This window comes from Pocillopora damicornis, chromosome 2 (assembly GCF_964200805.1).
Source record: "Pocillopora damicornis chromosome 2, jaPocDami1.2, whole genome shotgun sequence".
NCBI classification, from domain to species: Eukaryota; Metazoa; Cnidaria; class Anthozoa; order Scleractinia; family Pocilloporidae; genus Pocillopora; species Pocillopora damicornis.
The window spans coordinates 9,464,042-9,477,561 of NC_142671.1; the positions used below are offsets into that span (position 1 = coordinate 9,464,042).

Genomic DNA, 13,520 nt, shown 5'->3' on the forward strand with positions numbered 1-13,520 from the left:
GTTTACTGTCGGGGAACTTCATAGAACAGCGATGTCTTGCTCGTTCTTGAATATTGTTGGTGGGATTTGCGGCGCAGACGAACGCACAAGTTCTTCAACTTCCGCCACGCCTCTCACGCGGTGTAACAGGGATATCAAAATTCACAAAAAGTCGTTGAAATTTTCCGGAATTGAAATGGAGGTAGAATTAATTTTGGCGAGATGTGGATGTTTTCAAAAGCCGGCGAATTTATCGGATATGACTATCTGTCCGGTTCATCGTGCCAAGTTAGGTTTAGGTTGGCGAAGGACGGGTAATCTTTGCACCATCCCGGAAGTTGTTTCTGGTCACTGCAAGGAGCTGAGGAAGGCACCCGCACTGGAAAAAGGAATAAATTTATTCCAATCCATGAAGATATTTGAGCTTTCAAAACAGCTCGTCCCTGTGGGCTCAGGTAAGCAACCAACTACTTGATGTTCTACCAAACAGAAACTGTCTCCAATGAATTATTTATTATGGCCATATTGGAGTGATGCAACGACCGTAATTGTGCTATTAAACGTAAACATATAAATGTTGATGTGACGTTTCCACTAGTATACTGTGCAAACTGTGCACTTTGTGGGTGGTTGGGGAGAGAGAGTAGTATGGTTGTTAAATCCTTTCCCCCACCCCCTTCCCTCCTTTTTAAATGTCGTAAAAATGACAGTGCACATTATTTATTCTTCGGTGCCCTCTTTGGAAAATTCTTAGTATTTTTCATCGAATATTGCCAAAATTAAACTTTATTTTCTCTATCAATGACAGACTGTAGTGTTGTTTGACAAGCTCAATCAATAAAACATGCAAGTCGTAAAACTCATAGTGTTTTTAATAGTCGCATTGGACAACAGAATGAAGAGGATACAAAAATCATTGGAGACAGTTCCTGCTTGGTAGTACATTTTTTAGTTGTTATTTACCTGAGCCCATAGGGACGAGCTATTTTGAAAGGTCAAATATCTTCATGGATTGGAAAAAATATATTCCTATTCCAGTGCGGCTACTTTTCACAGCTCTTGCTGAGTGACCCGAAACAACACTGCGTGAAATAATCCGAATACGGTCCCTTATGTAGGTCTTATACAGTCAGTACACAAAGTCGTGTACGGGATCTATAAGGAGGTGTCATGATGTATAAGGTACTGTTTAAGGATCAGTATACGTCAGGCTATGCCAAGAAAATAGCAGGATCTTATACACTTGTAGCAGGATTTCTTATACGCCAGTACTCGTTTCAGTATACATGTTGTATACGGAAGGAATTATGAGGTATACTGATTTTGTGTGGAAGGCACGTATGCAGTCGTTGCAGGATTTCTTATTCATTATTACACAAGTCCGTATATATGATGTATACTGCATGAAGCAGGAAAGGTACTGATAGTAGAAGGTGCGTATTGTGGGGCTTTAACGAGCCTTTTTTGAGCAATCTTAATGGGAAAATTCACCATTCTCGAGTATTCTTACGGGGTACGTTCAGCGTTAAAGATTTTTGCATTGCTTAGGTGTGATCTAGGTGGAATCATAAAATCGTGAATCATCTCATGCTTCAATTACAAATAGCTGTTAATTTATTTCAGTATTCCTCAGTCACGTGTTATTTTTTTCGTAGTACATATACATTAAAAAAAAAACTAAAAAACCTAACATTTGTGTTTCTCAAAAATAGTATTGTTAATAATAATGAGAAGAATGAAAGTTGAAAATCTAATTTACGAAAAGGTATAATCCAATGATTAAAAGTTGTGATTTATGTACAATCACACTATTCCTTTAACACACAGAAAAACAAACTAGTCGTTCTCAAAATCACAATCGCTTCCTGAGGAGCTGTCATTATCACTTTCTTCTCCTTCTCTTTCTTCCGCTCTGCTTTCGTCAGTGGTCTCTTCATCCTCAAGTTCTCTGTTGAACCAAAAAAATGTTAGTTAAACAATGTAACAACCTTGTATAAAGGAAACAAGCATATTACGAAATTTTTCATAGCATGCAATATATAGAGACAGAGAATTTTACATCGGTTTACATAGTTTATACATTCTTATGTGCTTCACTTCCATAGTTGGTAAACTAAAAGTAAAAGCGACAACATCCAATAAGGAGTGTAAAGGCTAAGCAGTATATTCTTACATTTCCGTTTGTTCCTGCTCTCTCCTTTGCATGATTTCCCTCCATTCATCGGACAGCGCCCATTTAGGAGAACCTGTGGGTGGCTCTCTTTCTACAGGCTCCCCTTTACGAGCCTTTGTTCGTTTCCACCTTTTGTTTGTTGTGTTTTCTGTCTTTTCGCTGCGCTTGTCAAGCCTAAGACAATAACAATATTATAATTAGAAAATACCGTTGACTTGACTGAAACCGTGACGTAAATCCAACCCTTAAAAAAAACCGGGCAAAAAAGCGCTAATAGGTGACTAACAAATAAACTGACTTTAAAGCCTATCATTGTCAATAACAAGGAACAGTCTGGCAATACTGGACAATTTTTAAGGATAGAAACATTTCCATCTTTCTTGCTATTAGAAATATCAGTAAAGGACTAAACCTTTAGCATGCTTCTTACTTGTTTAGGAAAGCTTCAAGAGTTTTGCTCCTGTATTTTGGGGGCCTAGACACCCATCCTCCTTCGCCTTCATCAGTATCTGTGTCATCATCGTCACTAGACATGTGCTCTTTACTTAACTTTGCGAAGGCACGGGACTCAGTCTCATCCTTGACATGAGCTTTTCTTCTCTCATATTTCTATGAGATAAAGAAAAATTTGCTTTTTAGTACTTTTCAACTGACTTTCATTGCATCATTCAAAATGTATCATTTAAGTTATTTTAATGCATATTAACTATATACTTACTCGTTCTTTTCGAAGATTTTTCTTATTTTTCAATTTTATTTCATCCGTTATTTTTCCAAGGGCAGTCCTCCGTAAGTGCTCATGATACTTTTTGGCAGTTCCTGAACAAAACAAAAAAGGCTTTAATTTCAAAATTGCGTGATTGGGGCCTGATTATCTGTTATGGACAATAAATCTTGGTTGCAGTGGTGTCCTCTAGTTTTAAATTGCTTATATAGTAAACTTACGTTGTACAGCAGCTTTACCAAATCCACCTCGGTGGCCTCGGCGGCAAAGTTCATCAACAATCAGCTGAGTTACCTTTGTGTTGTGAGGGCTGGTGACCCTGACAGGGAGAAAATATACAAAATATTTAGGCCTCTGTATCTCGGTGAAAAAATTTCTTAGTGCCTTTACTTATTCACTCTTAAACTTGGGTTAAATGTATGGGTCCAAGTCTGCATATGAGAAAAAGTGCTCATGGGTCTTCAAGCCTGCCTTAGGCCCCGTCCACACTGCGTCGGAGAAATTTGAAAACGCAGCTTCATTCCACGGTTAAGCCTACCGTCCACACTAATCCGGAGACGAAGACAGAGCTTTCCGAAAACGCTCTTCAAACTGAAGGAATTTGGCCTTGCGTTTTAGTGTGGACAGAGAACATTTTAAAAGCGGAGCTTTTCGAAAACAATGACTTCACGATAATCTTGTGATTAATCCTAACCCTCAAGGATGCACTCAAGAGTTTTTGTCGCCGTTGATTGTTGCGTTTTCAAATTTCTCCGGCGGAATGTGAACGGTGAACATTTGATGCGCTTTCAGAGTAAAAAGTCCGTTTTCAAATTTCTCCGGTGTAGTGTGGACGGGGTCTTAATTAGATTATATCAGTCCCACAAAAAATAATTACCCTGAAACCTACATGATAAATTTTAATTACCAGTTGATTTCCGTTGCACAATTTTGATTTGACTTCTTTCCTTATTTCGGGTTTTCTAGCCCTTAAATTTCTTTCGAACATTGCCGATCGACTTGGAATACTTTCAAAATCCCCAAAAATCTGATGTTCAATTTGTAAAATCCCCGCCAGTTGTAGCAAAGTTGGCAGCGCGCGAAAACCAGGAAAATTGGTGAACATGGCCTTTGGTCAACAGCTTCCTTCCTATGAACGCGCGGGGAAATGGCGCAGAGGTAAAGCAGTTACAGTGTTCGTCTTAGTATTATACGATCTGAACGCTAGGCAAATAACAGGAACCTACATGTATGGTACTTTTGAGCTTTCCGTCAACTACATGCTGAAAGTGTCTCGAACTAGTTCAGCTTGCCAGATCTAATTGCACGTCATGAGAACGCGACCTAGTTTTACTTGTTTAGAGTCGTTTCTCCCTACCATTAACCTAAAACTCTCTTCATAATTCTTCCTCAGTGATAAGAGAGAAATCAGATGTCTCGATGCGCAAATGATTATTTAGCGGGAATAACTCTCACCCAAGAAAGCTTGCCATTATTTTCAAGCACTTTTACCAAAAATTCTTCTTTTTAAGGGCTTTTCAAGCGCCCTTGAAATCTAAAATTTAATTCCAGGGCTTTTCAAGGACTTCAAGGAGTAGCACGAACCATGTGCCATGAGTGATTCTTCTGCCGGGACTTAGAAAAGTCCCGAGAACTCACCGGGTCCAAATATTTTCGCGCGCACAAGTTAATTGAAACTTTCGGAAACGGGCCCCTACTATTGTTATACAAAATACTTAGGCGGCAAGCTCAAAGTCCTTCCTCAAATAGGAAAGATGGCGGCAAAACGTTGCCAACAAAATCACAGAGTTCCGCGTGTAGCTTTGTCTTCGCGCTGACATTACGTGAATCATATACAATTTCATGCGAGTTGGAAATAGATATACATGCACTAGGTCGTTATCAGAATTTAAATTCTAAACAAGTGCACAGTTTAATTTTTACTTACGATTCCCTTCCTCTGTATTGCCTTGCGGGGTCTCTACTATTGTGGAGCTTGTGAACCTCTTCCTATTACACAAATTTGAATACTGCCGCAATCAGTGCAACATTATAAACTTCCATTTTCACGGTAAAGCAAGTAACTCACGTCACAAACAGGTTGTGTTCAGCCTCTCATGAAAACTCCAAAAACTAAATGAAATCTAAGTGACCTAAATTGAGCGGTACCAAGACAAAAGCTTGTAAGCTTTAATCACACGTACATGAAAATTTCTCACCTCGATCAACAGAACGACTGAAAAGCCAGAGCAAGCAGCTTCCCTTAAGCTTTTAAAATTAAAAAGTTAACCAGCGACTGACATGTATTCATTTAGCTTAACTGAGATTTTGAACGATATCATGTAACTGATGTAAATGAGAAAATTACCATCAGGGTGTAGTCTTCAATGAGAGAAATATACATCGTTGTTCGATCGTTTCAAAATGACGCCAACTTAGCAGAGGGAATCAGGTACCACAACAGCAATCCAAGGTTTTTCAGTCAAAATTTTCAAACTCACCTGAACATGAAGAGACGATTTTGTTCTCTTTCTCTTTTTCCCTCGTCCATCAGAATCACTCTCGGTTCCATCTACGGGCTGGGAAGAAAGCTTTTCTACCTTGCCGTCTAGGATTTTTACTTTTTCGGCCAGTTCTTCAACACGCTCGTTTGAGCTTCGCACGGTCTGAAGTAGTTCCTCAATCGAACTCTGGCAGGCAGCAAGGCCAGTGATCAACTGCTGCGCTGTTTCTCGTGAGGATAGGGGCGTAGATCCGCTGGATCGGACAGAAGATGACGACCGACCAACTGAACTTACTCGCGAACTCGAACCGCTAGAAGGGGATGGAGTCCGTGATATTGAATAAAAATTGCTTGGTGCACTACCGCGACTTTGTGCGCTGGAATTCCGATCCATGTTTTTGAAATCAGATGAATAACACTATTTGAACCGCGGAAGAATTTGCATAAGTCGAGAAACAGTCTGAATCAGCGAACCTCGTGAACTGAAAATTCCCGCCACAAAGAACCAACAAATAACCACGAAGCGGCTGCGTGAGCTTCGCAACCAAGCCTTTTTTCAACGAGTTAGCATAGTTTTCCAGTCACGTTGGTGGAGGAGATGAATTCTGTTTTACCTGCAAATGAGAAAATTGTGTATTGTTCGAAGAGGAAGAAGAAAAGATTTTGTGATCACTGCGATCGTCTGGTCTCGATCAGGACGTTTAATGCCCACAAGCGAAGGAAGACCGTCGATAATGCAAAAATTGGTAAGTCAGTGTGACTTTGAATGGTTGTTGTTTGCTTTTGTTTGGTCGGCTTTTCAAACTGCCTGTCGATGTTTTAGTACTTTCATATTGAGGAACAACATCTTAATCTGTAACTGTGTCTAATTTTATTTTTGATCTTAGATTACACAGATGAATTGCTTAGCCAAGATCTTCGAATTCACTCAGATTCAAGCGACCTGGATCTTGACTTTGATTTATCAAGCGATGAATGTTCTGAAGTTGCAAAATTTACCGCTGAAAGTCCGGAACTTCAAGGTATATATTCATATATCTATTTACACCAAACTTTAATGTTATTCACCTTCAGAATAAACCTTCTTTGAAAGCAAAGTTTGGGTGAGATTGAAGTTTTGAGGGCTTGAAGTTAATTGGCTTATAAAGTACAGTTTTGTATTGCAGATGTTAGCCCGCTCCAGGATGGGGCTAAATTTAATTGCAAAACACCACTTTTTACATATCACAATTCAGCTATGCAGCTAGACCTAGGGGACACAAAAATGCAGTTGGTTGTGCATGTTTATTCATTGTTTGTGACCTATAGGCCTCACTTTTAAGCTGAAATATAAGATGCTGTTTTACAAATCATTGTAATTCCTCCAAGACAAAATTTTCCTTGGACTTGTTACGATTTTGTGTTCACGAGTTAACTTTTTGGCATTGACATGTAAGGTAACAGATATATGAATAGTTGGGATTGTAATGCATATGGTGTTGCAAGTGTCACAATAGAGAATCATGCAACTTCTTTTTTGAGTGAAAAAGAAGTTAGTTATTTTTATGAGCAAAAATGCACTTGTTTTTTTTTTTTTTTTGCTGGTGACTAAACCTGTGCTCTCACTCTCTTTTGAAGTGACCTATATTTCTCTTTAACCAACAGATACACATATTTCTGGAAGTGACGACAGTAATGGGTTGTCAAGTGCTGAGTCATCTGACAGTTTACATGTAAGCCAGATGTTTTAATTGTCTGACTAATACATCAGTAAATATCATCTAGCCTGTTATAAGCCTGTGCTGCTCAGTGGGTGGAGCATGTACAAAATAAAGAGCTGCACTGAAATTAATTTTTAGCTTAATTCTATTTTAAAGGAATTTGAACTGTATTTGTAATTAAATATTTGTATTGTATTTGTATTTGTAATTTTTTTTTCTCCACTTGACAACATGAAGACAATATTTTTAACAAATTGGTATTGTCTTTGAAAAGCCTCTTTGGGGAAAGTCAATAATGGATGTTTGTATGTATTTTCCCTCATTCCATGTTTATTACTATAATCCTTAAATGAGGGAAAATGCAAATCATACTACATGTAGTGAAAATCAGTTTGACCTGAAATTCATTGCAATACTCAACCTTCCCATTATGCATAGGTCACATTGATAGTGTTGGCCACTGTACATGTATTTTCAATGGCATAGTATAAAATAGTTATGCAACGCTTTCTTGAAGTAATATTACCATGGAATATTCCACTTGTAACTTGTATACTTCTCTAAAGCATTGCATGACTAGAATATATTTTGAGCTTTTCCTCTGATGAAGAAGGGGTATTTAATGGCATTATGTAAATTTCACGGTAAAAGAAACAGAATGCTGTTGAGTGGGTATTTTTTCTTTTAATATTGGTTGAAAGTTACACATTTACCCTTTTTTCTTTTTAGGGAGAGACTGATGATGAGGCTGAATTGCAGTTTAAAAACCTACTGTCATCATCCGAGGATGATGATGTTACCACTGATAAGAGCAACACTACGCAGAGTAATAATTTATCAGTATTGAGCAACACATCTATCAGTCTCATAATTATTTTTGTCGTGACATGGAAAGTAATGCACAACTTGTCAGATGCTGCAGTGAATGTTCTGTTCTGTTTTCTGAAAAGACTACTGGATCTAATGGCTAGAATAATTCATTGCAAGGCTCTAAAAGTGCCTTCCAGTATCGGGCGAATTCCATCGAAGATTGCGTCAGGCTTTAAAGGTTTTACTGCTGATCAATTTAAGAACTGGGCAGTGGTTTTTTCATCCTTTGCTTTAAAGGACATACTACCAGACAGACATTTACAATGCTGGAAATTATTTGTTAAAGCATGCTGTATACTGTGTTCAACAGTTATATCCACTTCGCAAGTGAAAATTACTGATGACCTTCTTCTTGAGTTTTGCAGAAGTGTTGAAGATTTGTATGGTTCTTCTAAAGTCACACCCAACATGCATCTTCATTGCCATTTATGTGAATGTATCCTTGATTTTGGTCCTGTTTATGGATTCTGGTGCTTCTCATTTGAGCGCTTCAATGGTATTTTGGGTGCTTTACATGTAAACAACCATCAGATTGAGGTACAATTGATGAGGAAATTTATTGAGCGGCAACAAGTGAGGGGCATGTCATGGCCAAGAGAATTTGATGGATTTAACGACATGTTAGCATCTGCAGATAAAGGCTCATTGGCACAGACAAAGAAGAATCCTTTGACTCCAACTGAATATAGAGAAAGTATGAAACTCAAAGCTGACACTGGAACTGACCTGTTCCATTTGTCATTTGTTGACAAATGCTCCATTCAAGTGTTATCTCCTATCAAGGAAGTTTACATGAGTGATGACGAAGTTGAAGCCTTGACAACAATGTACACTTTCCTACACAAGGAAGATACTATTGTTTATGTTCCCAAATTGTCATGTCAATTTTCACAGTTACTACTTTATGACCAGAAACTTGACTCCTGGTATTCAAGAAGTGAACGGTCAGCCTGTATACTTGCGCGATGGTATGGTGCAAATGGTTTGGACACAGCTTCAGTGGATCTGCGGCCAGGTGAGTTTGTACATGTGGTTCAAATGTAGTTATGATTTTAAATTTTTCAAACTAGTTTGATTTGTTTATTCTTTTGTTCCAAATTTTTGGCCATGACTTAAAGACCTGTAGAAAAATACTGCCAAACCAGTTTGAAATCATTTTGGCCTGAACTTGATTTGTGAGAACAGTGAGGTGCGATAAGGGGTCATACTTTACCCTATTTTCTAAATTAAATGCTAGGCTCCAGATAAATGCTGGTTTTAGTTGAGAAAATACAGTGTATTTATTCCTGTGGACTTAAAAAAATGCAGAATGTACATGTCCTTGTCAGAAATATTTTGGCTCTCCAAAGAATTATTAATGGAGACAACAGTGATATAATGTAGAGGAATACTTTTTCTTTTCCCCTTGAATCTGTCTTGTGGCAATTTTTTTACTTCCCTTTTATAGTTGCTGCAATAAATATTAAGTTTGCCCTTCAGTGTCGTAAGATTTTCAATCAAAGCAGACTTGTTTATCTCCTTTTATGGGCTTCTGTGTTTGAATCTGTATAGTAAATACTTTATTGACAAACAAGCTAAAGGAGAACCAAACCCAACAAACATCTGCTTAAAAAATGATTGAGCATACCCTTTGCTGTTATTATCTTGGTATATTTAGATGCAGAGGACAATAATAGTAAATACTTTCAGTGTTTGCAACTTAACAGTCTTGCTATTTATTACATTACAAAGCAATACTCTACATGTATATAAGAAGTAAGATTCACTAGATCTTAGTGAATCTAAGTTCTTAAGCTTTTTGTTCAGAACATAGAAGATTACTACATGTATGTTTATAGCACTCATCCTCTCTACTATTTCCTCTTTCTCTTACAGGGATTGTCCAATACTTCTTCAAGCACTCTATAACTATCCGTTCCCCAACTAGTGAAAATGTGAACCTACCTTACACACTGGCTTGTGTTCATTGGTACAAAGTTCACCCTCATGCAAGGTTTTACTTTGGTTTACCAATTCAAGCATGCCTGCCATCATTTGAAGTTGAGTCAGTGGCAGCTTTTATTCCAGTAATGAGGATTGATAGTATATGTGGTGTAGCTGAGTTGAGCTACAACTTAGGCACTGCTAATGGTAAAGAGAAAATTGTTGTGGCTGTCCCTCTTGACCTTAAGTTACATGTATGAATATTAAAGGCAATTAGAACTTTTAAAACTAATTTAAAGCAATTAGAACAATTGAAACTGAACTTATATTGTTTGGGCAGTGTAATGCTCTGCAAAGGGTGATCAGAAATATGTAAGATGCTCTGAAAGACTTGTGAGGTTAAGTAATGTTACTTAACCAGACAGTAAACAAGACTGTTTTGTCTCTAACCTTAATATCCAAATATGCTTATTTTCTGAAAGCTGATGATGTTGCCATTTGGCTTTGGCATTCTCTTTTGTCTGGCTATAATTGAAGAAACCATGCTTTCATTTGTAAATATATAGTTTTTTTCCCTACACATACATGGTCAGTGAAAATTGGTTTTCAGTCAGTAGAAATTCTTGGATTTTTTTTTTTAGTCCAGTGGGTGGCAGCAGGTGTCTGCTTTAGATATTGTAAAAAGAAGTTTGAAACACCCGGTTTTCACCCAACTAGGAGTCTACTGTAATTGTTGGAGTCATTGTTTTTTTCTGTTAGTTAAACTGTTCAACACAAGTGTATATAAGTTAGCTTACCCCCTGAGGTCAAGTGAGTGGCCCTATATATTTTCATCAGTGGTGGTTTGCACTGTAATTCTTAGCAATACAGTTAGCAAATAAATGAAATTTTACTTTAGTAAACAACTGTATGGTGATGGTAGTGACCTCTAGCAGGATAGTGCAACTTTTTGCCTTTATTCTTGTGTGGGTTTTTTTGGCAAGATTCTTAGCTTTGGACTATAGATTATTTTCACCAAACTTAAATCATAGATTGTATCAACTGATTGGACTGTGTCAAATGACCAGACTGACTACAGTCATTACTCAACTTCCTCAAACAATCACAATGTCTCAAATGATCAAAGAGGTTCACTGATACTGACTCTCTAAAATGACCAAAGTGCTTCCAATGATCCAAATGGGTAAGATGAGCTGACTGGCTAAAATTACTAAAATGACCAAACTGGTTAAAATTACCCAACTGCCTCAATTGTCCAAACCTGTTCAATTGACCCAATTGCCTCAAATGACCAAACTGGTTCAAATAACACAACTACTGCAAATGACCAAACCAGCTCTGTTGACCCAATTGCCTCAAATTCCCAAACCAGTTGAAATGACCCAAAAAACCTCAAATGACCAACCATTTCAATTGGTAAACCCTTTTGCCTCAAATGACCAATCCAGTTCAATTGGTCAACCAAATTTCTTTGAATGACCAAGCCAGTTCAAATGACTCAACTGGCTGAATGACCAAACCAGTTCAAATGATGCAACTGTCTCAATTGGCCAAACCGGCTCAAATGACCCAACTTGCTGAAATGACCCAACTTGCTGAAATGACCCAACTGGCTGAAAAGACCAACAGCCTCAAATGGCACAGCTGCCTCAAATGACACAGCTGCCTCAAATGGCACAGCTACCTTAAATGGCACAGCTGCCTCAAATGGCATAGCTGCCTCAAATGACCCAACTCACTGAAATGACCAAGCTCATTTAGATGACAAAATTGGTTCAAATGACCTAACTGCCTCAAATGGCCCAATTCTATAAATGACTAAACCAGTTCAAATGATGCAATTTTCTCCGATGACTAGTCAGGCCCAAATGAGTAAACTGGTTACAATGATCCAATTGTTTCAAATGACCCAACTTGCTGAAATGGCACAGCTGCCTCAAATGACCCAACTGGCTGAAATGACCAAACTCACTTAAATGCAAAAATTGGTTCAAATGACCAAACTGCCTTAAATGACCCAATTGGATCAAATGACCAAACCCTAAAATGATGCAACTGTCTCAAATGGTCAAACATGCTCAAATGACTCAACTGGCTGAAATGACAAAATTGGTTCAAATGACCCAACTGCCTCAAATGGCCCAATTGGATGAAATGACTAAACCGGTTCAAATGATGCAACTGTCTCAAATGGCCCAACTGGCTTAAATGAGTAAACCGGTTCAAATGATGCAATTGTTTGAAATTACCCAACTACCTCAAATGACACCAGCTGGCTGAAATGACCAACTGCCTCAAGAGGCACAGCTGCCTCAAATGGCTCAGCTGCCTCAAATATAATGAACCAACAGGCTCAAATGAGTAACCAGTTTAAATGATCCAATTGTTTCAAATGACTCGACCACCTAAAATGACCCAACTTGCTAAAATGACACAAGTGGTCGAAATGACTAGCTGCCTTAAATGGCACAGCTGCCTCAAATGACCCAACTGGCTAAAATAATCAAACTCACTCAAATGACAAAATTGGTTCAAATGACCCAACTGCCTCAAATGACCCAATTGGATCAAACAACTCAATCAGTTCAAATGATGCAACTCTCTAATATTGCCAACCAGCTCAAGTGAGAAAATCAGTTCAAATGATCCAATTGTTTCAACTAACTAGCAACTAGCTGAAATGACCCAACTGGCTGAAATTACCAACTGCTTCAAATGGCACAGCTACCTCAAATGACCCAACTGACTGAAATGACAAAACTCACTCAAATAACAAAAATTGTTTCAAATGACCCAACTAACTCAAATGGCCAAACAGGCTGAAATAACCCAACTGGTGAAAACGGCACAGTGTTGTCTAAAACTGCCAAACTAGCCCAACTGACCAAACCCATTCAAATTAAATGATGCAACTTCGTCGAATGATGCAACTAAGTCAAATGGCCCAACTGCTTCAAATAACCCAGCTGCCTCAAATGGCCAAACTACCACAGGTGACTAAACCGGTTTATCTGGCTCAAATCACGCAACTGCCTCAAATGACCCAACCGGCTGAAATGATCAAACGGACTCAGGTGACCCAGCTGCCCTTAAAGGCCCAAGTGCCTCAAATGAACAAACTGGATTAAGTGATCGGACTGGTTCAAATGATCAAACTGGCTTAGGTGACCAGCTGATACAAATAACCTAACTATCTCAGATGGCAAAACTGGCTGAAACGACCCAACTGAAATGCTCAGCAAGATACTCAGATTGCACTACCAGCTCAAATGACACAAGTCCTTCACATCACTTTCTCAAAAGTGCTCAACTCGGTAAATAATGAATGTACAATAACATGCCCTAACACTTAGTATTAAGTCATAAGTATATTTAACAGTATACAAAACAGTGAACACTTGCATCCTGAAAAAATATTTTTGAAAAGTGGAAAAGTGAAAAACGTCTTACAGCTTTAGGACAAGAGTGTCTTCAGCAGCTATGGGTAAGCAAATTAAAAGCTTTGGAATAACTGGTAAAATGACGGATATACGATGTCCTTACACTTGGTACACAGTTATGTGTAATTAACAGTATCCAAAACAGTATGCACTTGTGTCCTGACAAAGTTGCTGAAGAGTGGTAAAGTGAAAAATCTCTAACAGCTTCAGGGTAAGAATTTCCGCAGTA

The 13,520-nt window shown here is 38.3% G+C and overlaps 2 protein-coding genes across 2 annotated transcripts; one reads left to right on the top strand and one right to left on the bottom strand.

Moving 5' to 3' along the window:
• Positions 1 to 1,603: 1,603 nt before the first annotated feature.
• LOC149049816 (uncharacterized) lies at positions 1,604 to 5,895 on the bottom strand. The gene is made up of 7 exons (XM_089195613.1): positions 5,357 to 5,895; positions 4,804 to 4,865; positions 3,098 to 3,195; positions 2,871 to 2,971; positions 2,583 to 2,761; positions 2,153 to 2,326; positions 1,604 to 1,927 (listed from the first exon to the last, which is right to left on the bottom strand). The coding sequence occupies exons 1-7, from the start codon at positions 5,750 to 5,752 to the stop codon at positions 1,816 to 1,818; spliced, it is 1,122 nt and encodes a 373-aa protein (XP_089051739.1). The 5' UTR covers positions 5,753 to 5,895; the 3' UTR covers positions 1,604 to 1,815.
• Positions 5,896 to 5,909: 14 nt separating this feature from the next.
• LOC149049817 (uncharacterized) lies at positions 5,910 to 10,753 on the top strand. The gene is made up of 5 exons (XM_089195612.1): positions 5,910 to 6,104; positions 6,246 to 6,380; positions 7,003 to 7,070; positions 7,788 to 8,943; positions 9,804 to 10,753. The coding sequence occupies exons 1-5, from the start codon at positions 5,957 to 5,959 to the stop codon at positions 10,109 to 10,111; spliced, it is 1,815 nt and encodes a 604-aa protein (XP_089051738.1). The 5' UTR covers positions 5,910 to 5,956; the 3' UTR covers positions 10,112 to 10,753.
• The last annotated feature ends 2,767 nt before the right edge of the window (positions 10,754 to 13,520 follow it).